Source organism: Myotis yumanensis, unplaced genomic scaffold (genome assembly GCF_028538775.1).
Source record: "Myotis yumanensis isolate MYYU_CA2020_CCGP unplaced genomic scaffold, mMyoYum1.0.hap1 SCAF_13, whole genome shotgun sequence".
Taxonomy (NCBI): Eukaryota; Metazoa; Chordata; class Mammalia; order Chiroptera; family Vespertilionidae; genus Myotis; species Myotis yumanensis.
Window position 1 is genome coordinate 53,559,747 of NW_027223764.1, and position 22,525 is coordinate 53,582,271.

At 46.4% G+C, this 22,525-nt stretch overlaps 1 protein-coding gene and 1 pseudogene across 3 annotated transcripts; both read right to left on the reverse strand.

Moving 5' to 3' along the window:
- Window positions 1-671: 671 nt before the first annotated feature.
- On the reverse strand, window positions 672-18,000 carry HNRNPF (heterogeneous nuclear ribonucleoprotein F). Of its 3 annotated transcripts, XM_070433131.1 has the most exons (5): window positions 17,925-18,000; window positions 17,571-17,639; window positions 7,860-8,004; window positions 6,628-6,686; window positions 672-3,140 (listed from the first exon to the last, which is right to left on the reverse strand). In XM_070433131.1, exon 5 carries the CDS (start codon window positions 3,087-3,089, stop codon window positions 1,842-1,844), a length of 1,248 nt encoding a protein of 415 aa, XP_070289232.1. In that variant the 5' UTR covers window positions 3,090-3,140; window positions 6,628-6,686; window positions 7,860-8,004; window positions 17,571-17,639; window positions 17,925-18,000; the 3' UTR covers window positions 672-1,841. The 3 variants fall into 3 exon arrangements, with proteins under 3 accessions (XP_070289232.1, XP_070289235.1, XP_070289233.1); XM_070433134.1 differs by lacking the exons at window positions 17,571-17,639; window positions 17,925-18,000 and adding an exon at window positions 16,952-17,039; XM_070433132.1 differs by lacking the exons at window positions 17,571-17,639; window positions 17,925-18,000 and adding an exon at window positions 8,763-8,844.
- A 1,369-nt stretch (window positions 18,001-19,369) lies between these two features.
- On the reverse strand, window positions 19,370-20,668 carry LOC139022085 (beclin-2-like; annotated as a pseudogene).
- Between the last annotated feature and the right edge of the window lie 1,857 nt (window positions 20,669-22,525).

Genomic DNA, 22,525 nt, shown 5'->3' on the forward strand with positions numbered 1-22,525 from the left:
CTTTGAGGGGGCAAAAATCAGTTTATGAATCACCTACTTCAGGTGATGCCTCTGGATAGTCTTTCTCCTGGTAAGCAGGAAAGGCCATTGCTGCTGGCCCAGAGCTCAGGATCACCTTGGGATCTACTGTCATCTAGCACATTCCCTCGACTTTCTGTATCTGGACCAACTTAGCAAAGACGTTTTGCACCATCTGTCATTCAAGCTTCCATAGGTTCCAGGTGCTGTCAGGGCTTCCTCCAAAACCAGCAATGTGCTTCTCTATGGTGAATGTTGCCTGAAACTTGGATTGTGGACCCATGGAGTGTGCAGAGGGTGCCAGGTCTGTGGCTACCTAGAATTCTCATGCTACCAGTCTTCTTCAGATATTCCTAGTTCCACCTGTTGTACTATTTGCAGTATTCCTGAGTGCTGCTGTAGCCCAGTCTATGGAATACTAGTGGGAAGGAAAGAAGGTAAGGTGGGCCTGTGACACCCAACTAAGTCAAAAGACTGGAAACAAGACTAGTCTATCTATGGACTTATTTTTAATAAACTCTTTGGGGCATAACACTCTTTAAACACTCTCTGAAGATACCAGATGATCCTTAAACTGGTGAAACTAGGGACATGTGGGCTACATTATATGGTCATTAAAGGCAAATGAGAAAATAAAAATTAAATAAACTCCATTCACATTTTACAATCTTGGCTTTATTGAGTGCATGTCGAAGTTAAGTGTGATGGCAATATGACATGTGTAGAGCTGCCTGGAATTTGGATGTTTCTTCACTCTGCTAGGCAGATGATAATTTTCTAACAATTCTGGAGAGACATCTATTGCTAACCCAGGAGTGCACCCTAGAGAAATAGCCATTAAGTCTGAAAAAAAATGTTTTATTCAAAACTATGGATTTCTAGCTATGAGAAATGGATGCGATTCCAGCATAACGTGAGGGACCAGCAGGGCTGAAGAACAGAGCACAAAAGTCACAGAAGGCAGAGACTGTGTGCTTCTATTTTCCTACTTTCTGGAAGTGTCACCATTTCTACCACCCATTTGTACATAATACTTTTAAAAGATGACTTTTAATTCAGCTTCCTTGTAAAAAGATAAGGAAAATCAGATTTGATGTGAACTTAAATTCACACTGAAACAGCATTTAAATGAATTCTCTTTAACCACCCAGCCATTTTGCTACTTTTTGGTGAGTAGATAGTCTATGCCAGTCATTGTGAAAAAGTCTTTATTTTAAGAAAAAAGTTTAGTTAACAAAAATTTTTTTTTTAACAAATTTCACTTAGCAAAATACACCCAAAAGGAAATCACAGTAAAGAAAGCTTTAAGTCAAGGCCTCACCAATTCCTACAGTATTAGTAATGTGTCTCAATTTTCAAAACTAACTTTTAAAAAGCTTAAACTTAACCTAAGAGATTTTAAATGAAAATAAACTAGAATGAACAAACATGAGAAATGTTCCTCTTTGAATTAGGGATCTAGCACCTTGAGTTTCCCAAAAATCTCATCTCCCCAATGTGTTCATGGTGATATGGTGTAAAAGATCCACGTTTGATGTACTTAAAACTACTTGAAGTCAGATAACATCACCCCTGAAATATGCTACCAAAATATTTAAAAAAAAAAAACCAAAAAACTGGAAACAGTTTTAGTTTACTCAATATCACATGCCAGAAGAAAGTTTGCATGAGAAAACACTGAAGAGGTAACTTTTTAATCCAGATTTCACAAACTCATGGTGCAAAATGGGTCCCCACAGCTTCTTCTAGAGTAATAACTGCTTTTCACTGCTTGTTGGTTGCCTATGAAAAATTATAACTCAAATGCTTTATAAAATATAAAATTAGTCATATCCAGTCATGCTGTTCTGGCCACTGTAGCTAGCAGCTCCGTAACAGCCACTCACAGATGGGCTCTCAAGGCCACTGTAAGTGGACTGGGCTGATACTCCCATGCCTTGCATCATCTGGCTGCTATATGCCCCATTGCTAGCCCCTGTTGTGGAATTCAAGAAAAGTTCTATGTATCTATGCTGCATGTTGGCCCTGTCTTTGGACATAGCTGCCACAGCTTCTTCATGAGTGGCAAACTCAACATCAGCTTCGCCCGTCACTCTTCCATCAGGGCCAATCTCAATATGGACTCTTACAGGGTTGAGAGGAGAGAAGAAGTTGTAAATGTCATTCTCTGTAGCTTTATACGGCAGCCCTCTCATGTGGACACAGTGTCCAGTGGTACTCTGGACAGTGAACTCGCCATCTCCATATCTGTGGTCATACACCCCCGAGAGACAGTAACTGAGGTCTCTTCCAAACATGTCAGCGGTAAAGCCATAGCCATCGCTGAGACCGCTGTACTCCTCATAGCCCCCATAGCCTGCACTGTAAGCACCAGACCTCATCCTATCCAAGCCTGCCTGCTTGACAATGCCAATATATCTCCTGGCTGTACCAGGACGGTCATAGGGCCCTGGCCGCTGTACAGACATAAATTTCAGAGGGGGGTCTGAATATGTCCTAACTTCTTCCTGACTGCTCTTAAACACTTCAATATACCTGTGCCCTATTCTCTCCTTGTGCTTTCCTAGAGCCTTCTCAGCTAACTCCTGTGAGGCAAACTGCACAAAGGCTTCCCCTGTAATCTTGCCCTCAGGGTCCACAGGCAATGTGATCCCATTTGGCACGATCTCCAACCCTGAGAAGAACTGAACAATTTCCTCCTTGGTGCATCCAAATGGGAGTCCTCGAAGCCGCACGAAGCCATCATTAGCAGTGTCAGCACTGTTTGGACCACTGTGCTTCAACACCCAATCCATCTCGGTTCTGTGGGACTTGAACACCTCAATGTACCGGTGTCCCATGCTTTCCCTGTCCTTTTTAAGGGCCATTTTCACGTCATCTTCGGATTCAAGTTCAACGAAAGCCTCACCACTCTGCCTGCCTTCTCTAGTGTAGATGAAATGAATGCCTGCGGACCCATCATGAATTATGCAGCCGGAGAGGAAATTCTGCACATCCTCAATAGAGCAGGACCAGGGCAGGCCACGGAGCTTGACCACAAAGCCTTCACCTCCCTCAGGGCCCAGCATCATGGACACTTGGTAGGGCAGACTTCAAATAAACTCAGCTGCTGCTTTTTGTAGCTGAAAAGAAAGCAAAAACTACATAATTTCCCCTTTCATATGTATAAGAAGAACATGCAATAAATACAATTTTCTCCCTTTTACAGAGAAGGATAAGAGAAGTTGAAATACAACAAATACACTTGGATTTAAGATTCAATTTCAGGTCTTTCAAAAAATGTACACATTACCTAACAGACTGAGAAAGAACAAACTGGGCTCTGGCCAGCTTGGCTCAGTGGACAGAGCGTCAGCCCGAGGACTGAAGGGTCCTGGGTTTGATTCTAGTCAAGGGCCCGTGCCCGATTGGGGGGCTTGATCCCCAGTAAGGGATATGCAGGATGCAGTTGATCCATGATTCTCTCTCTCTCCCTTTCTAAAATAAAACAAAAAGAGAGAATTAGGGAGTGGGGGTGTTTAAGACCCCTCTATGAGACTCTTTGACATCAAGTAAAAACAAGTGATGAACAGACTAGTTAAAACCACAACAGGCTAACATTTCCTTTGGCACTAGGAATAGGCGTTCTCTTTATAAACAATGCTGCAGGACACAAGACAGCAATGGCTTGCAGTGGGTAAGGATCATTTTTTCTAGATTGTCAAATGAGTCAAGTGTGAGACCAAGATGAAGTCACATCCAGACAAGCAGCCAAGTCCATCACTGAACATTAGTTACATGCATCTCAAATAGGAAAATGAAATAAGCTTCTCAGGTTCATATATAAATAAAATCATCACCCTGGCCAGGTAGCTAGCTCAGTTAGTTAGAACATTGTCCCAATATGCCAAGGTTGGGGGTTCCATCCCCAGTCAGGGCTCATACAAGAATAAACTCTCTCTCCCCCTCTATAATAAATTTTTTAAAAAGTATCAACATTAGCCCTAGCTGGTTTGGCTTAGTGGATAGAGCTTTGGCTTGCGGCCTGAAGGGTCCCGGGTTGTAGGGTTGATCCCCAGCAGGGGGCATGCAGGAGGCAGCCAATCAATGATTCTCATCATTGATGTTTCTATCTCCCCCTTCTCCCTTCCTCTCTGAAATCAATAAAAATATATTTTTAAAGGTGTCCACATTAGAAACTTTGGGGGGGGGGGGGGGGTGAATATCAACACCACATAATATATATTGTCCGCTTCACTTTGCTGAAGGATAGGAGAAAAAAAATAAACACATACAAGAGGGTGCCCTTCTCATAAGGTGTCATAAAGTACATTGTGGCATCTGGCAGCCACAGTTCAAGCTGAAACAGTAAAGGTCAAATCCAACCAGAAGGACAGTTTTCTAAAGAGGAGGAACCGAACCAATATATGCATAAGAGACAACAATATTTTTAGTGATCAATGCTCAAAATGGGTACATATAAGGTTATGGAAATTAAATGTTTCATGAAAAGTGTCATTTCACATGAAGTATAAATGCAGCAATTAAAATCAGTGGTGCCCTAGAGCACTGGCCCTGGGACTGAAGGGTCTCTGGTTCAATTCTGGTTGAGGGCATGTACCTTGGCTGCAAGGTCAATCCCTGGCCCCGGTCAGGGTATGTGTGAAGGAAACCAATTGATGTGTTCCCCCCCTTCCTTACATTCTCTCTAAAAATCAATAAGAAAATATCCTTAGGCAAGGACCAACAACAACAAAAACTTGGGCATATTAGAAAAAGATAAAAATAGAGCCTTAGCTCAAATGAAATCACAAAACATCCCTCATGGAATTGAGGTATTTACACTATTAGTGCAAAATATGGACAAATACATAAAAAGAACTCCTAAACTCGCCCAGCTGACATCTCTCAGTGGTTGAGCATCAACCTATAAACCGTATATCCGGAATCTGGATGCCAGCTCTATCTCCAGTGGGGGCAGGCAGGAGGCAGGCAGCCAATCAATGAATCGCTCTCACCACTGATGTTTCTCTCTCCTTCTCAGAAATCAATACACACCTCCTAGTTTTTCTTTAAAACCCACAATTAAAAAAATAAAAAGCACACTGAGGTAATATGAGCTAAGAAAAAGCAAACTGGTAATAACTGCACTAGTATCAGAGAGAACAAATTATTGACAAGTTACATTTTGATCCATCATAATTTTCATAACTTAAATTCAGTATAATTAATTTGAGGCCTCTGCCTCAAATTCAATGAACCCATCATTACTCTCAGGTGGTCCCATTCTCCACCTTAACCATGCCTTTAAGCCAGTGGTTCTCAACCTTGGCTGCACATTAGAATCACCTGGGAATCTTTTTAAAATCCTGATTTCTGGGCCTCATCCTCCAGAAATTCTGTTTCTTTGTTACTAATGTGGCCTCACCCAGGTGATTCTAATGTGCAGCCAAGGCTGAGAACCACTGCCCTAAGCTCTATCAGTAACTCCTGCCTTTAACTATAAAGGCTTCTTACAATTCTATCTTCAGTCTGAGCAGATTGCATGGCAAAGAATGATCCAATTGTCATTTTCTTTTTGTATAACCCTCATATTTCTAATTCCTATATCAATATCCCATACCAGAATCTGTTTCTTAAACTTCTCTAAGCATAATGACTCAATCTGCTGCTGAAGTGTTCCACGTTAAGGTGACTTTATGTCCCTCTCCCATTCAAAGTCTCAGTGGCTTTCCACTAACATTGGAACACAAATCACAAGGCTAAGAGGTTCTAAGGTCTTGCAACTTTGGCCCTCTACACACTATCTACTAGCTTGTATCACCCCATAATTTTAAAATATCTTTATTCCTGTGCCTGAAACATGCCAGGCTCCCTTGGATTTGACACACATGGTAATTCTCTCTAAATATATTCCACCCAACCTCTGTCTAGCTAAATCCTACTAATCCTTAAAGCCTCAGCGCAAATATGCTGCGGTTCCAAAAGATCTTGCCCTTGCTACAAACTAAATCTTATGATTCTATGCTCCCATAGCATAGAACGTGTCTTCAAAACTGCATTGGGAGCCTATGTCAGTTCTGTTGGTCACAGCTGCCCCACCCACCAGGTACCGAAGGCTGAAGACCAGCAAGGAATTAATTTATGGCCACAAGGGGGAGGGTCAATTATCTTCCTCTAGAACAGGGGTGGGGAACCTTTTTTTCCTGCCATGTGGATATTTACATTATTTTGAAGGCATACGAAATTACCAACTTAAAAATTAGCCTGTTCTATTTGGTCAAACATTTAATGAACTCATCCCTAATGCTTTTGGCAGGGCCAGCCCAATGATTTCTCGGGCCTTAGAAAGGCCTGTGGGCGGGAGGTTCCCCACTCCTGCTCTAGAAAATGGCAGTCCAGTTAGGCTGAGAAAGACATGCAGGAAACATGAAAGAACAGGCATTTCATAAGAATCAATTATGCAATTAAACACCACATAAAACTAAACTATTTCCACTTTTGCTTTCATAATCCTCTACACATTTATATTGTTTGCTGAGACAGTACTAAGAAGTTCTTTAATTTCACATTCCTAAGAAAATTTTATGCTTGGATATAACACAAATTACATTCCTTAAATTAGCTCACCTTAAAGAACGAGGAGGGATGCCAACAGCCGGAGACACTCCTGGGAGGCACGAATTGTCCTAAAAAAGAGCAACATGGCCACCTTGCCTCAGTGCCGAGAACTCCCCAGAGCAACCAGGTTAGTTAGTAGTCCTGGCGCCTTACTGAGAAAGCGGGGCTGGGGGCTGCCCTCAAGCACTTCAAGGCTTCCCTTTTCATAGGGTAATGCAGAGGATTAACAGCAAGGAAACTCCCACTTGCCTGGAGGCGACAACTCAATTCCCTGGTTTCTATACAAAAAACTACCTGAAGAAAATTTAAATATTGAGGCGGGTGGAGCAGTACTCGTGGGGGGCTGGGATGGGGGCGGCAGCGTGTCTTCTCGGGGATGGGCCCCAGAGGAAGTCGCCGGGGCTGTAATTCACTAACACCCCGGGGGGGCAGCAGAGACACTCCACACTCTTTCCCAGTTTTACCCGATAACTTCACTTCGTGTGACCTGACATTAACCTTTTGATTAACTGAGAAGGAATAAGGGGAGGAAACGTTGAATGAAATACGCTTTTAACAGGAAAAACACTGCCCCCGCCCACAGCCACGGGATAAGGCCGCCCCCAAAGGCCTGACTCGGGGATGAAGTGCAGGAAACGGATCTGAAAACTAAGCTACAGACAGAACTGGAACCTCACGTCACCTTCTCTGGACGTGATCTTAAATGTTACCCATTTGCCTAGTCTCACTAGCCTCCTGCGATTATTCAGGAGGCACCATGGGGGTGGGGGGGGGGGCCTTGTATAAATATAAACTGTTAGTCTAGGACGCTAATCTGGGCCGAGATCCGCACACCTAACACCGCCCGGCCTCCCGCGAGGCTCCGCATGTGCTCATCGCTCTCCTGGTTCCGGGGACTCGCTCACCTCCAGGCGGATCCAATCGAGATAAACCGGGCGCGCCCTCGCGGCGGGCGGGCCGGGCGATTAGGTTTATCTGTGCAGTAAACAAGGCGCCAACCGCGCCTCCCACCTTCTGGAAGGTTCGGGGACAGGGACTCAGTCCTCCTTCCCAGCGTGTTCTGGGGAGGCCCAAAGGGCATTTCGCCCTCATTTGTAAACTCATTTCAACCCGCAGCTGGCGGCACGCACAGCCAGGCCGTTCGGGCGCCCTAACGACTCGGAAACTCCTATTTCTAAGTCTCAGGCCGCGGGCAGCGCCCCTCGGGGCCACACGATAGGCCTTCTTCCTGTCAAACTTACCGCTGAGGAGAGCAGGGCCGAGGTCGATTTTCATCCAGCGAGCGCGGCTGAGGCCACAGGACCCGACGCCGCCGCCTCAGAAACACAGGGGGCTCCGGGCGAACTGCAGGCGCATCTCCCGGTCGTCGTTCACCTGAAACTGAAACTGCCAGCGGGAGCGCGTTAGTGCGGGCGGAGGCGCCGCCAGCCGCCAGGGGCGCGTCGGGGCGGTTTCGGCGGGAAGCGTGGCCGCCGTCCCGGACGTGGAGCTCCTGGAGCGACCGGGCACCGGAACTAGGAACGAGTTCGCCCCGCCTCCGACCTGGTGCCCGACAGACCCCGCGGCGGAGCTGGGAGTAACGCCGGACCCTAGGGCGCCCCAGCCAGCGCCTGGGCGGGGCCAACGGCCGCTTCCGGGGCGGAGCAACTGCGCGCGCGCGCGCTCGCGCGGGGGGGGTGACAAGCTGAGCGCGCGCGGGGGGAGCAAATGGGGGGGCCGAGGGCGGGGGAGAGCGGCTCACCCGGACGCGCGGGGATGTGGGGGGTGAGAGGGCACAAGGCCCTAGGCTTCCCGACCCGCGGCGGGGGGAGCCTCGGGTCCGAGGGCTTACGGGACGCCGGGAGGAAGTCCCCGGGCGGCGAGGGGGGATAGTTCTCGCGCGGATCCAACGGGCCTCGGGGCGGGGGGAGGCGGAGCTCCCGGTCGAGGGGGGCTTCCCAGGGAGGCCCAGAGGGTTCCCGGACCCGCAGGGAGCCGGCGGCCCCCAGGGCTGGGGCGGAGCTCCGAGTCGGGAACTTCCTGGGACGGTGGGGGTGGGAAAGTTCTTGGGGCGGCGAAGGAGGAGTTGGGGGGACGGCGGGAAAGAGGGGCCCCACCGCGGGGGTGAGGGTGGCGGGTGGGGGTCGCCCGCTCGCGCGGCTCACCACGACTGGCCTGGGTCCGAGTCCGGAAGGCCGGCGCGCGGCTGCGTCCCGGAGGCAGAGGCCGCGTGACTGCGAGGGCGGCGAGCGGACGCGGGTCACGGGGTGTGAAGGAGGAAGTGCCGGGCCGGCCCGCCAAGATATCACCAATGGAAACGCGTCCTGCAGGTGCGGCCCGGCCCGCGCGGTCGGCCCGGCAGGAAGTGGGAGGGGGCAGAGCGACGAGGAAGCGCGTCCGAGTCTCCGGAGGCGCCGGGGAGGAAAGTCCAGAGACCGGGGAGGGGGGGGCGGCAGCAAGGTTACGCGGAAGGAGACACCGTAAAGTTTAAAGGAAAACCGTCTCTGAAGCTGGAAGAACTTAGCATGCGAACTAGTGGGTATGCCTTCTGCACCTTGTTTTGTAGACTTGACCAGACTCAAGTCAATAGTTTGCAGTTTTTAGAAGATTAATTTTAAAACACGCAATTCTCAAAACTATATATCCAACGAGCAGCCACATTTTAGAAACATTTAAATCCTAATTCAAGTGAACACACTGGAAAACAAGGCAATTGCAGTAATGTGAATAGCGACTCATATCAGGAATCAAACTATAACTGAAAAGTAGAGACAAATGAGCCAGCCCTTCAGCAAATTAGCTCTAAAGAAAAAAAAATAAAGGGGACATTTATTGAATAAAAGGAATGTTAAGAGATTTATCAAGGATTTACAATGCATGGGACATTTTTGGATCTTGATTCAAACTGGTAAACATTTATGGGACTGGGGCAATTTAAGAGATATTTGAACATTGACTAGAAATTTGCTTTTAACTATATTTTAGATTTTATAGAATTGTTAAGTTTAAAAACAAAGGAATTAACATTTAGAAAGGTATTCTGAAGTTTCTGTGGATGAAATGGTGTGATGGCAGGGATGTGGTTCAAAATTAAGTAGATGGGGGATGTAGAGAAAAACTGTACATAATTGGTAATTGTTGAAGCTGGGGGATAGGATTCAAAATCTAGCCATCCCATCAAAAGTGGGAAACAGACACTAAAAACTCACACATTCAAGATAAGTAGAACAACATTCTGAAGAAATTTGTGGAAAGATTATCTACAGAAATGGGTACCTTGACTGTTTCATAAGCATTTATTTCCCTGTAAGTCCTCTTCAAAGTATATCCTCTTGGTAATTTAGTGTGTCGGGCATGCATTTTCTCACTTATTGTATTAGAATGTATTTGCTGCAGTTTAGTTTTACATGAGTCTTCTTAGCTTAACTGGTTGGTGACACCAGCAAGGAGGGCGTTAATAATTGATTAATCATGATAATGGTTTCTGCCAGGGAAGGAACAAAAAGTACAGAATACACCAGGGAGCCTGTTGTGCTAAGACAGAAGGCACCTGAAAGTACCTGCCACAGCTCAACAGAGGAGGAAAGCAGAGTGAGATCCTCACACCCAGAAGGTCTGGGGTCTGGTTCGGTATTTTGGACTTTGGATAGAGTGTTGGCCTGCAGACCAAAGGGTCCCGGGTCCGATTCTCTCACATCGATGTGTTTTTCTCACATTGATGTTTCTCTGTCTTTCCCTCTCTTCCACTCTCCCTCAAAATCAATGGAAAAATATACTCGGATGAGGATTAACAACAAAAAAGTGAAAGGATTTGAGTAATGTGCAGTAGATAAAATTAACCGAACTAGAGTCATTCATTAACCCAGAAATATTGTGCACTTACAACAGGGGTGGGGAACTTTTTTCTGCCAATGGCCATAACAGTCAAAATAAAAGAATTAATTTTTAGAAATTCACAAGTGTTTGTGAATGAAATAGTGTGATGGCTGGGATTTGCTTCAAAATTATCTGAGTGAAATAAATAGGGATGTAGAGAAAACTGTCCATAACTGGAAATTATCAGAGCTGGGTGATAGGATTCAAAACTAGACGTTTTATGGAAAGTGAGAAATAGAAAATAAATATATGTCTGATCACAAATTCTGAAATGACCAAATACTAGAAAATGAGGATTAATTTACATTGGGGTTCTGAAGAAGTGACATTTAAACAGACCAGAAGCAGAGGTACAAACGTAAAACTATTCCACCCCACCCCAACAACCTCCAGCCCCAATAGCTAAGGCAGAAATTGTTAAGTGTGTCGGGCATGCATTTTCTCACTTATTGTATTAGAATGTATTTGCTGCAGTTTAGTTTTGTTAAGTGGTCCTCGAACTTTTTAAACAGGGGGCCAGTTCACTGTCCCTCAGACCGTTGGAGGGCCGGACTAGTTTAAAAAAAAACTATGAACAAATTCCTATGCACACTGCACATATCTTATTTTGAAGTAAAAAAACAAAACGGGAACAAATACAATATTTGTATTTGCATGTGGCCCGCGGGCTGTAGTTTGAGGACCCCTGAGCTAAGGTTTCAAAGTAGAAGTTAGAAGACCATATTAGCCTTTTATTCCTTTGTATATTACTCTACTTATTCCCCCTGATGTTTGTTCTAATTCTTTATAATTTAAAAATGCAACCCTTTGCTAAGATGTTTTGGTTGTTTTGTATAAACATTTTTATTTTGTGGTAAATCCTTTTAATCTTTGTATTCAGTTATTATATGCCTAAATTTCCCAGGGGCTCATGCACCCGAAGTGTGCGAACTCTTATCTAATTTGCACAACATGCAAGTTCCAGATACAAAGCTACCTGAGAGAAGGTGTAGATGGATCATGAAATACACTAACTTATTTTAAGTGTTTATTGCTATTACGTTTTTATCCATCAAAGGTCATGATCTGTAAGCAACAGGAAAGCTGTTTTCTATTATCTTTAATTATTGGGCCCTTTAGTTTATTTAGAATAACTAAATCTGGAATTAGAATACACTAGTTTTCCTAAATATTTAGTTATCTAAAGCTGTGTTAACTAAAAAGCAAAAACAGTATAATGTGATGCCAGGTAAATTACATTTATAATGCTTGCATTGAAATTAACTTAAGGGATGAATTTTTATCCAACAGAACAAGCAACCATTGCTCTCTATGTTTAAATTTCAATGATTTAACTTTATATAACCAAAACGTATTATATAAACAATCAATATAAAAAATGAGATAGTTTACATTTTTTCATACTAAGTCTCAAAATCCTGTGTGTATATACACTTACAGCCCTAATCTATTTGGACTAGTACATTTCAAGTGCTTCCTAGCCACACGTAGCTAGTACCTACCATAGTGGACATTGATCTATATCGTGATTTTCAACCTTTTTCATCTCATGGCTCACAAAATGATTTTAAAAGATAGGTATAATTTTGACTCATCCACACAGGACAGCTACTGTTGTGTTGGCTGATGTCATTTTTTTATTTGACACTATAAGGGAAAAATGGTCAGTGCCCCAGACTCCTCTCTCTCTCTGAAATCAATAAAAATAAAAACTGGATTTTTACCTTTGTGGAGTCTTTGTAAAATGTGGAGTTTGGAGTGGTTCTCAACCTTCCTAATGCCGCCACCCTTTAATACAGTTCCTCATGTTGTGGTGACCCCCAACCATAAAATTATTTTCGTTGCTACTTCATAACTGTAATTTTGCTACTGTTATGAATCGTAATGCAAATATCTGATATGCAGGATTTAGGCGACCCCCGTGAAAGGGTCGTTTGACCCAAAAGGGGGTCGCGACCCACAGGTTGAGAACCGCTGGAGATGGTTTTAAAAATCTGGATCGGCCCTGACCGGTTTGGCTCAGTGGATAGAGCGTCGGCCTGCAGACTGAAGGGTCCCAGGTTTGATTCCGGTCAAGGGCATGTACCTTGGTTGCGGGCACATCCCCAGTAGGGAGTGTGCAGGAAGCAGCTGAATCGATGTTTCTCTCTCTTCGATGCTTCTAACTCTCTATCCCTCTCCTCCCTTCCTCTCTGTAAAAAAATCAATAAAATATATTTTAAAAAATAAATAAATAAAAATAAAAATAAAAACTGCTATTAAGACATCCCTTGCTAAAGATAAAATCTGTTCTCAATTGAGGGGAAAAATTCATCACTTGTATTAATTGGTAGTACTCTCCCCTATAGTAAGAAATATGATCTAGCCTAAGAAATGGAAGTGAGGAGGGGAGACTTTTGCTAAAGAAAATACAACTGCTAAGAAGATAATCTCCCAGTTACCCCACCCCCTAACCTTCCTGTAGTTCTCTCTCCTGAAACGAGCAGCTCTGGGGTGGGTTAAAGGCCTCAGGAGGGCTATGGGTGACACTTATGATCTCCAGGGAGAACTTTGCAGTACAGGCCCACAGCCTCCTCAGGAAGGTGTTCCTTCAGGGAGCCTAGAGCTTCCTCCTGGTGCTCCGAGGGGAGTTATTATCTTGTCAGGTCCCATGCAGCTGCCACAGGAGTGGAGATTGCTGTAGCACCTTGTGCTCAATGTTCACTGTTCAGGGACCACACAGCACACTATCCATGGGAGTGAACAGAGCCAAGAGGAGGGAAGGAACATGACAATGTACTTGAGGGGCTTCCAGCACCGGGAGAGAATACCACACACAGGAAAACAGCTTACAGCAGCAGTTTTCAGAGCACAAGAAGTGCTGGGCAAAACCATAATATTTTAACAGAAAAAATGAGCACTTTCAGACAATCAAATGCAGAACTAACTTTCCAGTACTAAAAATTGAGTTGAAATATTTTGGGTGTATTGAGTTAATAAAAATACATTAAAACATACTAAATTAAAATAAGAGTGTGATAGGAATTTGTAATACTCATACTAGGTGAGAATTTTTGAAGAGGTATACTGTCAGGGGAAACTAAAAGGAGTTCAGAATTTTTCATTTCAGTTTTGCATTACCAGCCCGTCATTAAAAAAGTATTTTTTTAATCTATTCATTTTAGAGACGGGGAGGGGAGAGAAACATCGATTTGTTGTTCCCTTTATTTACGCATTCATTGGTTGATTCAGGTATATGCCCTGACCGGGGACTGAACCCACAACCTATTAGGACTATGCTCTAACCAACTGAGCTACCTGGCCAGAATCCCCTCACCCCCACCTAATCATCACAATTTCTCTATAAATTGAGAACAGGGAAAACTTTCCTGACCATGTCTCAAAAAACAGAATATGGGGGAAATAACATCAAATCTGATTACATTAAAAACCAAGCCACCTCTGCATGGCTAAAACCACTATAAGCTAAGCAAAAATACCAATGATAAAATGGGAAAGATATTTGCAATTTATTTCCCAAGTGTTAGTAATAAAGAGCTTCTAAAAAGACACAAAATGTCCAACAATCCAGACAAAAAGGCTTAAACATGAAATGATGCTCAACTTCATCCATTTAAGACAAACTCAAATTTTAAATGAAATAACACTTAAAATACCTATCATATTGATAATAACAGAATTTTGCTAACACATATCCTTGGCAAGGTTGTAGATAATAAGCAGGAATTCTCCAATACTGTTTGTGGAAATATTAAATGGTTCAACCCTTATGGTCAAAGAGGGAAAAGATACCCACAGAGGCTATTCACCGCAGCACCACTTTTAACAGAAAAAGACTAGAAACAACCCAGTTACCCATCACTAAGGATCCAGTTGATAAACTTTGGTGGATCCACTTAATGAAGTATTTATTGTACTTTAAACCAAGGAAGCCAAGAACCAATGTGAAGAGCACCCACTGGCCAAAAAATAGATAATTTGAGCCAAAAGAATAAAACCTATCATGGGTAAAAATACAGACTCTGTTAAAATTCATGAATTCATAATGGTACCAGAAAAACTGTCTTTGGCACATGCTAGGGATTGAGTTCATTATGCAGGATATTGATAAACATAGGAATAAAAAATGTAACCGCCAGCTAGCCCAGTTGGTTAAAGCATCATCCCAATACTCCAAGGTTGTGGTTTGAAACCTGGTCAGGGCATATATAAGAATCAACCGCCCTAGCTGGTTTGGTTCAGTGGATAGAGGGTCAGCCTTCGGATTGAAGGCTCCCAGGCTCAAGGGCACATGCCTGGATTACAGGCTCCATCCCCAGTGGGGGGTGTGCAGGAGGCAGCCAATCAATGATTCTCTCTCATCATTGATGTTTCTACCTCTCTCTCCCTTTCCCTTCTCTGAAATCAACAAGAGATATATTTTTTTAAAAACCAACCAATGGCCGGGCTGGTGTTGCTCAGTGGTTGAGCATCAACCCAAGAACCAGGAGGTCATAGTTCAAGTCCTGTCAGGGCATATGCCCAGGTTGTGGGCTTAGCTCGATCCCTGGTAGAGGGCATGAAGGAGGCAGCCAATTGACGTTTCCCTCTCACACTGATGTTTCTCTCTCTCAAATCAATAAAAACATATCCTCAGGTGAGGATTAAAGCAAATATTTTTTCAAAAAGACATAATCTACTAAATATAAGGTGTGCTCTTATTTGACTACCAATTCAAACCTACCAGCTGTATAAAAATATTTATTAATCCTGGCTGGTGTGGTTCAGTGGTTGAGTACTGACCCATGAACCAAGTTTCAGGCTCAATACCCAGTATTTAAAAATGTATTATACAAAAGAAAAATCCGAGTCCCAGTCCCAGCTGTGTCACTGAAGAAGTGACTTGTCTCCTGGTCTCCATTTTCTCATCTGTAAAATGGGGCTAATGGAATGTCATCCCCTTACAGCCTGGTCATGAATGTGTGATTACAAAGAGTGAGTGCCAAGGCTCAGACCCAGGGGAGGTTGGCAGGAAGCTACCTTTGTGGAAGGGAGTCCTCCTCCCATTTCTGTAGCCCCTCCAGGCACCTACCCTGTCTCCACATTCTCCTTCACAGTTTTGGCCATAAATAAGGACTAACTCTTCTACTTAATCTTTTTCCTTAAGTCAATCAGCATTTTCACTTGAATATTTTGTTTAATGGGAGCTTTGCAGCAAGACTCAAGTGAAAACCAATCACTTGTCAAAGTGACTAAAACAACTTGGAAATAACAAATCTAATCAATTTACAGCAATGCATACAGGTACATGAGTTCCCCAAAGCAAGGACGGACTCACCCAACACTAGTGATAGAGCAATCAATCTCTCCCAATATTAACTCACTTTATTACTTTTGGGGGAGGGGGAAAGGGAGTAGGCACATAATGAGGTCACACTTTTTGTTGTTAATCCTAACCCGAGGATATTTTTTTTTCCATTGATATTTAGAGAGTGGAAGGGAGAGGGAGGCACAGAGAAACATGGATGTACCTTCTCCCACATACCGACCGCCTGGGATTGAACATGCAACTGAAGTGGGTGCCCTTGATGGGAATCGAACCCGTGACCACTTAGCGTCGGCTAGAGCATATTCACTTATTTCAAAATGAAAAATCTTGTCTAAAAATTAGCACTGAAAACACCAATTTTCACTGACATCCTAATGTATTGTCTAACCGGAGAACCCAAAGTATTCTCATTACTGGAAATTCAGAAACAAGTTAACTTTTAAAAAACGTGGCTAAAATAGTGAGAATTACATTAAGATCGGTAGTTTCAATGACATTTTGAATGAAAAGATTATTTGCAGTTTTCAAAATTCTCCCTGCTCCACCAGGTTCAGGGCGCGCAAAGGCCTCCCCTAACCTCCGCGTTTCCGCTTCCCACCCTCCCACCGCGCGGGGCCAGGAGGCCGCGGCACCGCTTCCTCCGCGCGCTCGCGGGCTGCTCTCCCGCCGCACACGGGCCGCCGCGAGCAGTTGTGAAACACGGAAAGGGAAGCACGTTCGCTCGTCCCGGGCTTCCAGGCGAGGAAACTGCTGGGAGGCCGTCCAGCGTGAGGCAGACGGGGCCCGACCAGACGCCGGGGGGCGCTCTCGCAGGCGCCCGAGAAGGGAGGGGGGGGGGCTCTCCGGGGCCTGTGACCGCCCAACCGCTTCCATAAAGAATAAAGAGACCAGGGGAGTCGGACCCCTCGACTTGTCCGGCGTCGCCCAGGCCACCGGCGCCCCCTTCAGTGAACCACGCCGAGCACGGGAGGCAGAGGGCGCCGTGAGAGCGCCGAGAGCGTCCAGAAGTTTCTTAGGCGCAGTCAAGAATCAGGAAATATATTCAAAGACACAAAGAAGTCAAAGACGAGAAAAAAGAAACGGCCGATGACACAAGCTTGCTCAGAAAAAGTGTGGCAACCAGGCAAAGACAACGAGACCAAAAAGTCAGCCGAAACGCAGACACAATACCTCTCGGGCAGGAGACCAACGCAGGCAGGCGCTCAGGGCACGCACGCCGCACAAAGAGGAAGAAGGCCGGCCGCCGACACCGAAAGCGGAGGCCTGACGAGCGGGAACGTGGGAGGGGGAGGAGTCAGGCCCAGCCCTTCGCGGGCACCTCCCCAGCGCTCCGAGCCACGTGAAGGCACGGCTTCCACTTTAAACCTCCCTCTCCGCCGGGCGCGGCGTCCGCACCCTCCCACTGCGTGGCCGGGGCGCTCGGGCGCTGCTCTCCCGGGAGTCCGCACGAGGCCCTGCTTCTCCGGACCCCACACCTCAACCCCGAGGTCTGGTCCCAGAGTATAAGACCCTTGACCTCAAGCCCACCTCTCCCAAAGCCAAATCTCTGCTCACCCCGTAGGCTCGACCCTTGACACTCGGCCCCAGATGGATATCTCTGGGTGCGGCCCTTGACCTCCGCCCCTCGATCCCCAACAGCGGAAGACCCAGACTCTGGTTGGTCCCGAGTTTGCGGCCCTTGACCTCAGATCCTGCCTCCCCGGACCCCAGATCTCAGCCCTGCCACTCCACCCCCAGGGGGCGCTATCCCCAGCCGGTCCTCAGACCTTCCGCCCGTCCCGGTCCTCACCTCGGGCTCCGAGTCGTCCACGCTCCCTCTCTACTTCACATCCGGCACCTCGGTCGTCCCCCTGAGCACCTAGAGGTGGGTGGAACGCAGGACACTTGGCAGTTGTAGGGGAGGCAGTTGAGGCTTGTTTACCATCACCATGGAAACCCCTGGCTGCGCGCCCTGGGCGGGGCTTCCCGGAGCGCCACAGGCCCAAGTCCAAAACTAGCGCCCCTTGTGCGCACGCAGCGCTTCAGGAGCCGCTGCTCTCGGCCCCGCGCCCCACACCCGGGAGCTGCAGCCCCGGAACCCGCGCCCCCACCCTGCTTCTACCTGCCGGCGCGACCCCTGCTCGGTTGCCCCACGGAATCCCACCTTTTCCAGGAGGACGCGACGCAATCCTACTTCCACGACGGAACCGGAAGGACGCAGAAAGCAGCGGGGCGGGGCCTCCACGGCGGGCATCCGGGAACCCGGACCACCAAGTCGCCATTGTGTCGCGCCTGAAGCGGAGCCGGGGATTGGTCAGCCGGACGGGGGCGGGGCCCGCGGCGGGGGCGAGGCGAGGAGGGGGGCGGTGGGCCGCAGGACCACGGGAGTTGGGCGCGGCGGGCGAACCCGAGCGCCGAGTCCCTGAAATACTGACCGGAGACCCCCCTCCCTGGCGAGCCCGAAGGACGCCGGGTTGAAGACCCGCGCGAGAGGAGAGAGAGCCGTTTCCTGCCGAGGAGGAAAGAGGAAACTGAAAACACCGGATAAAGGCTGCTCTGGTGGCAGGATTTAGAGGGGAATTAATTGCTTAGAGATTAGCTCTTGGGCTGAAGCCCCCCAAAGCCTCGGAAGATGACTCGGAAGCCGCAGGGGGAACGCAGGCTTCTCGGTTACCGAGCACCGCGCCCACAGGCTGGCTGGCAGGACTGCCCGCCCGAGGCAGCGCAGCGGATTGTTCGCCATATGTTCTAGAATGAGTGATTATTACCACTTCTGGGACACTTCATAAAGAGGATAAAATCAAGGCACTCGTCACAGGTTCAGCAGGTTATTTTAAAGTCACCAGTTAAGTTAAGCAGTGCTTGGAATAGTGTCAGATTATGCCTGGCCAAGGAGGATAGAGGATAGAGGAGCACAGATTGTCAAGAGAACTTTCCAAGAAAGAAAACATTGGAAGAATAAGGGCAGGAGTAGTCAGAGGAAGGTGACAACGAGGCAAAATTATAGAAAACAGGTCCTACAAAACTCGGGTTTTTGTTTTGTTTTTTGGTTAATCCTCACCCGAGGATATTTTTTCATTGATTTTTAGGGAGAGTGGGAAAGACAGAAACATGGATGTGAGAGAAATACATGGATGGGTTGCCTCCTGCATGAGCCATGATGATGGCCCCGGGCCAGGGAGGAGCCTCCAACCAAGGTATGTGCCCTTGACCAGAATTGAGCCCGGGACCCTTTGGTCCTCAGGCTGATGCTGTATCCACTGAGCCAAACCAAGTAGGGCCAAAACTCAGGCATTTTTAAGAAATCGCACAATGATTCCATCACAGCTATAGAAAAATATGTGTCTGGAGAGAAAATGCAAGAAGCTAATCTGAAGCAAATATTACAATTATACCAAAAATAGTAATGCTGCCAAATTCGGGCTGTGAAACCAGGTCCAAGAGATATATTTATGCAGTTCATTAGGAGGGACTCTGAGCCAAATGGGTTATTTGATCCCATAAAGTTGGACAGTTCTCTATTTTTCATCAATGATGCAGTAATCCTTTTTTTTTTAAGTATTTTTTTCCCTTTATTTTGTTATTTTCCATCACCGTTTATCCCCCATATCCTCATCAGAGCTGTCTCCCTGTTCTCTATGAGTCTGTTTCTATAATTTGTTCTTTGGCGTATATCACTTAGCATGATGTTCAAATAAAGTTATTTGTGACAGTACCTTAAGGAGACCCAAGCGAGACTCCACTTAAAATTTGTAAGCATGAGCTTGAGTGCCCTTGTCCACCACTCCTTTGTGTTCAGGTGGGTTCTGATGGAGTAGAATTCGTCACTGGCTCCTGGGTCTCCTATCAGGCCCTTCTCCACATGGATCCTGTGCAGAGAGCCGGCTTGCCTCTCTCTGCCTCCTCCTCGAACTGCTGCATGTAGTCCAGGAAGGCCACCATCGCCTGGTCAAACATTATCCAAGAGAGCACTTCCCCCCTCGGTGCAGAACAAGGGCAGCTCAGTGGGGTCCTCTGTTAATGACCTCAGATAGGAGTGGTTTCTGCAGAGGATCAGTTGCTCTAAAAGTGCAGACCAATTGTGTTAGACGGCCCATGAGCAGCAAGGCTGTCAACCCCCAGCCTGCATTGATCTCACTCCAGCAAACAGGACAGTGGGGATACAGCCCAATCTGAAGTTACTGATGATGGCCAAGGGGCCATCATCACAGATCTTAGCCAAGCTATCTGGGTCTGAGAGTATGTACTCCACGATCCACAGTTCATCCTGTAGTTCTAATTGCAATCTACTATAGTCCCTATGGCACTGCCTTTCCTGCTGTTCCAGTGTCTCAGTCTCAGCCTGGGCTGCCTCCAGAGCTACAGCTGCCCTTTCTCGGTTCTTCTCCACCTCCTCCAACTCCTGGACCAGCCTCGCTTCCTCCAGCTCCACAACCTTCAGCGCCTCCTGCAGTGCCTCCCTCTCGTCCTCAATCCATCCCTGGTCCCCAAACAGCATTTATAGTTCTGACTGTCAGATTCTGAGATCCTGAGCTGGGCGTCCATCTGCTCCAAAAGACTCAGTATAGTCCTCGCACAGGGTTGGTCCAGATCTTCACCAGAAAGGATGTAAAAAATGCCCCTCATGGCTTTTTGGATGCTTCTGAGAGTCCCCCAGCAGGGTGAAGTTGCTGGGGCCGTACCTGGACATCTCGCCATCAGCAGGGAGGGTCCAGCCATAGGCACTATCCTGTAGCTTTGCAACATCTGTCTCCACCCTGGAGGTAGAGCCTTCCTCCAGAGTTTCTCCTGGATGCCCCTGAGCTGAGGGGAACTTCGAAGCTGCAGGTTCTTGGCTGAGGTCTCCCTGGACCAAATCAGCTTCAGGGGCTGGTGGTAGCACTGGCAAATGAAGCAGACGAAGGACATGGTGGAGGTCTTGACTTTCACCGTTGATCCTAAGTTTCCTCTAGTAATCCTTGTAGTCTAGTGAGACTAGAGCCTTGGCCTAGTTATGAACATGCTCCTAGTTCAAGGGAGCTATCCCAGGTGGTCACTATGATGTTTTTTCTTCTTTTTCTGCCTTTTATTTCTGGAATTTATTGGAATTACATTGGTTAATAAAATTATATAGGTTTCAGGTGTGCAATTCTATAATACATCATCTGTTTATAGTGTGTTCACCAAGTCAAGTCTCCTTCCATCTTAATTTATTCTCCCTACACCCTCCACGCCCCTTTGCCTCTGGCAATTACTGTACTGTTGCCTGTGTTGGTGAGCTTTTTTTCCTCTTAATCCCTTCACCTTTTTCACCAGTCCTGCAACCCCCTCCCCTCTAACAGCTGTTAGCCTATTCTCTATATCTATGAATCTGTTTCTATTTTGTTTGCTAGTTTATTTTGTTCACTGGATTGCATATATGAGTGAGATCAAATGGTACTTGTCTTTCTCTGACTGGCTTATTTCACTTAGCATAATGCTGTCTAGGTTTATCTATGCTGTCACAAAAGGTAATATTTCCTTTTTTACAACTGAGTAGTACTCCATCATGTAACCATACCACAGCTTTTTTATCCACTCATCTATTGATGAGCACTTGGGCTGCACTGTGGGGTTTTTTAGAGGTGAGTGCCAGCACAGTCACTAGTGCCACAGATCTCTGGCCTTTTCCACAAATGTCTGGCCTATCTCACCAACTAAAGAATGCTTGCCCACACTTGGTCTACGTGGACCACTTCAGCTATGCCATAGGGGCCTCCACCCTTTTTTTAAACCTTTGGGTCCACAAAAGTATCTTCCCTAAGCTCTGAAATCTAACAGATGTTTTCTGATTCTTGAGAGTATATGCCCAGAGAAGCACCTTTAAGGTCTATGGTTCAGAAACAATTGAACTCACAACAAATGAAGGTCACCCCAAGCTATATTCTTGTGGGAAGCCGCCTATTGTCTTCACTAACAGAGAGGTGTGGGCCCCAGAAGGCTGGTGACCCTTGAAGCCCTGGCAAAGGTCAGAGCTATGCACCCACTGTTTAGTTGAGACAATGGTAGCTGAAGCAACTTCCCCACCAAATAGTCATGTAAATCCTTACTGATAAGATAGTCTGCCTGTTACTGGAACTTGCCTGCCTAAGGGCTATGGGTGGATCCCAAACTGAATAAAAAGATGGCAAGGGCCCTAATCAGTTTGGCTCAGTGAATAGAACATCGGCCTGCGGACTGAAAGGTCCCAGGTTCGATTCTGGTCAAGGGCATGTACCTTGGTTGCGGGCACATCCCCAGTTGGGGGTGTGCAGGAGGTGGGCACATCCCCAGTAGGGGGTGTGCAGGAGGCAGCAGATCGATGTTTCTCATCGGTGTTTCTAACTCTCTATCCCTCTCTCTTCCTCTCTGTAAAAAATCAATAAAATATATATTTAAGAAAAAAAAGATGGCGAGGCCTGAGCACAAGTGGAGTCCATCCTCTTGGGATGGGCTCTTGCCTGGCCCCCCAATTTTCAAATTATTGTCTCTTGTCTCATCTCTTTCATTTGTGTGCGGCCCCTCTTCCAGATCCTGAACCCTGAACCATGCGGGACGTGGGGGAGACTACACACATTTACACATACTCTTACAGATTGACCTGCCTGTTTATTCCCTGTTGTTTCTATCAGTAGATTAGCACAAATTTAATATCTTTCAATAAATGTTTTCTTTTAAAATAAGCTCCTCTCTGGAAACCACTAATCTATAACAAGTGATACAGAGGTATTGTCTAGGGCAGTGATGGCGAACCTATGACACGCGTGT

Bases quoted from the DNA above. Each gene is read 5' to 3' on its own strand.
- HNRNPF (XM_070433131.1), bottom strand. From the start codon at position 3,089: ATGATGCTGGGCCCTGAGGGAGGTGAAGGCTTTGTGGTCAAGCTCCGT.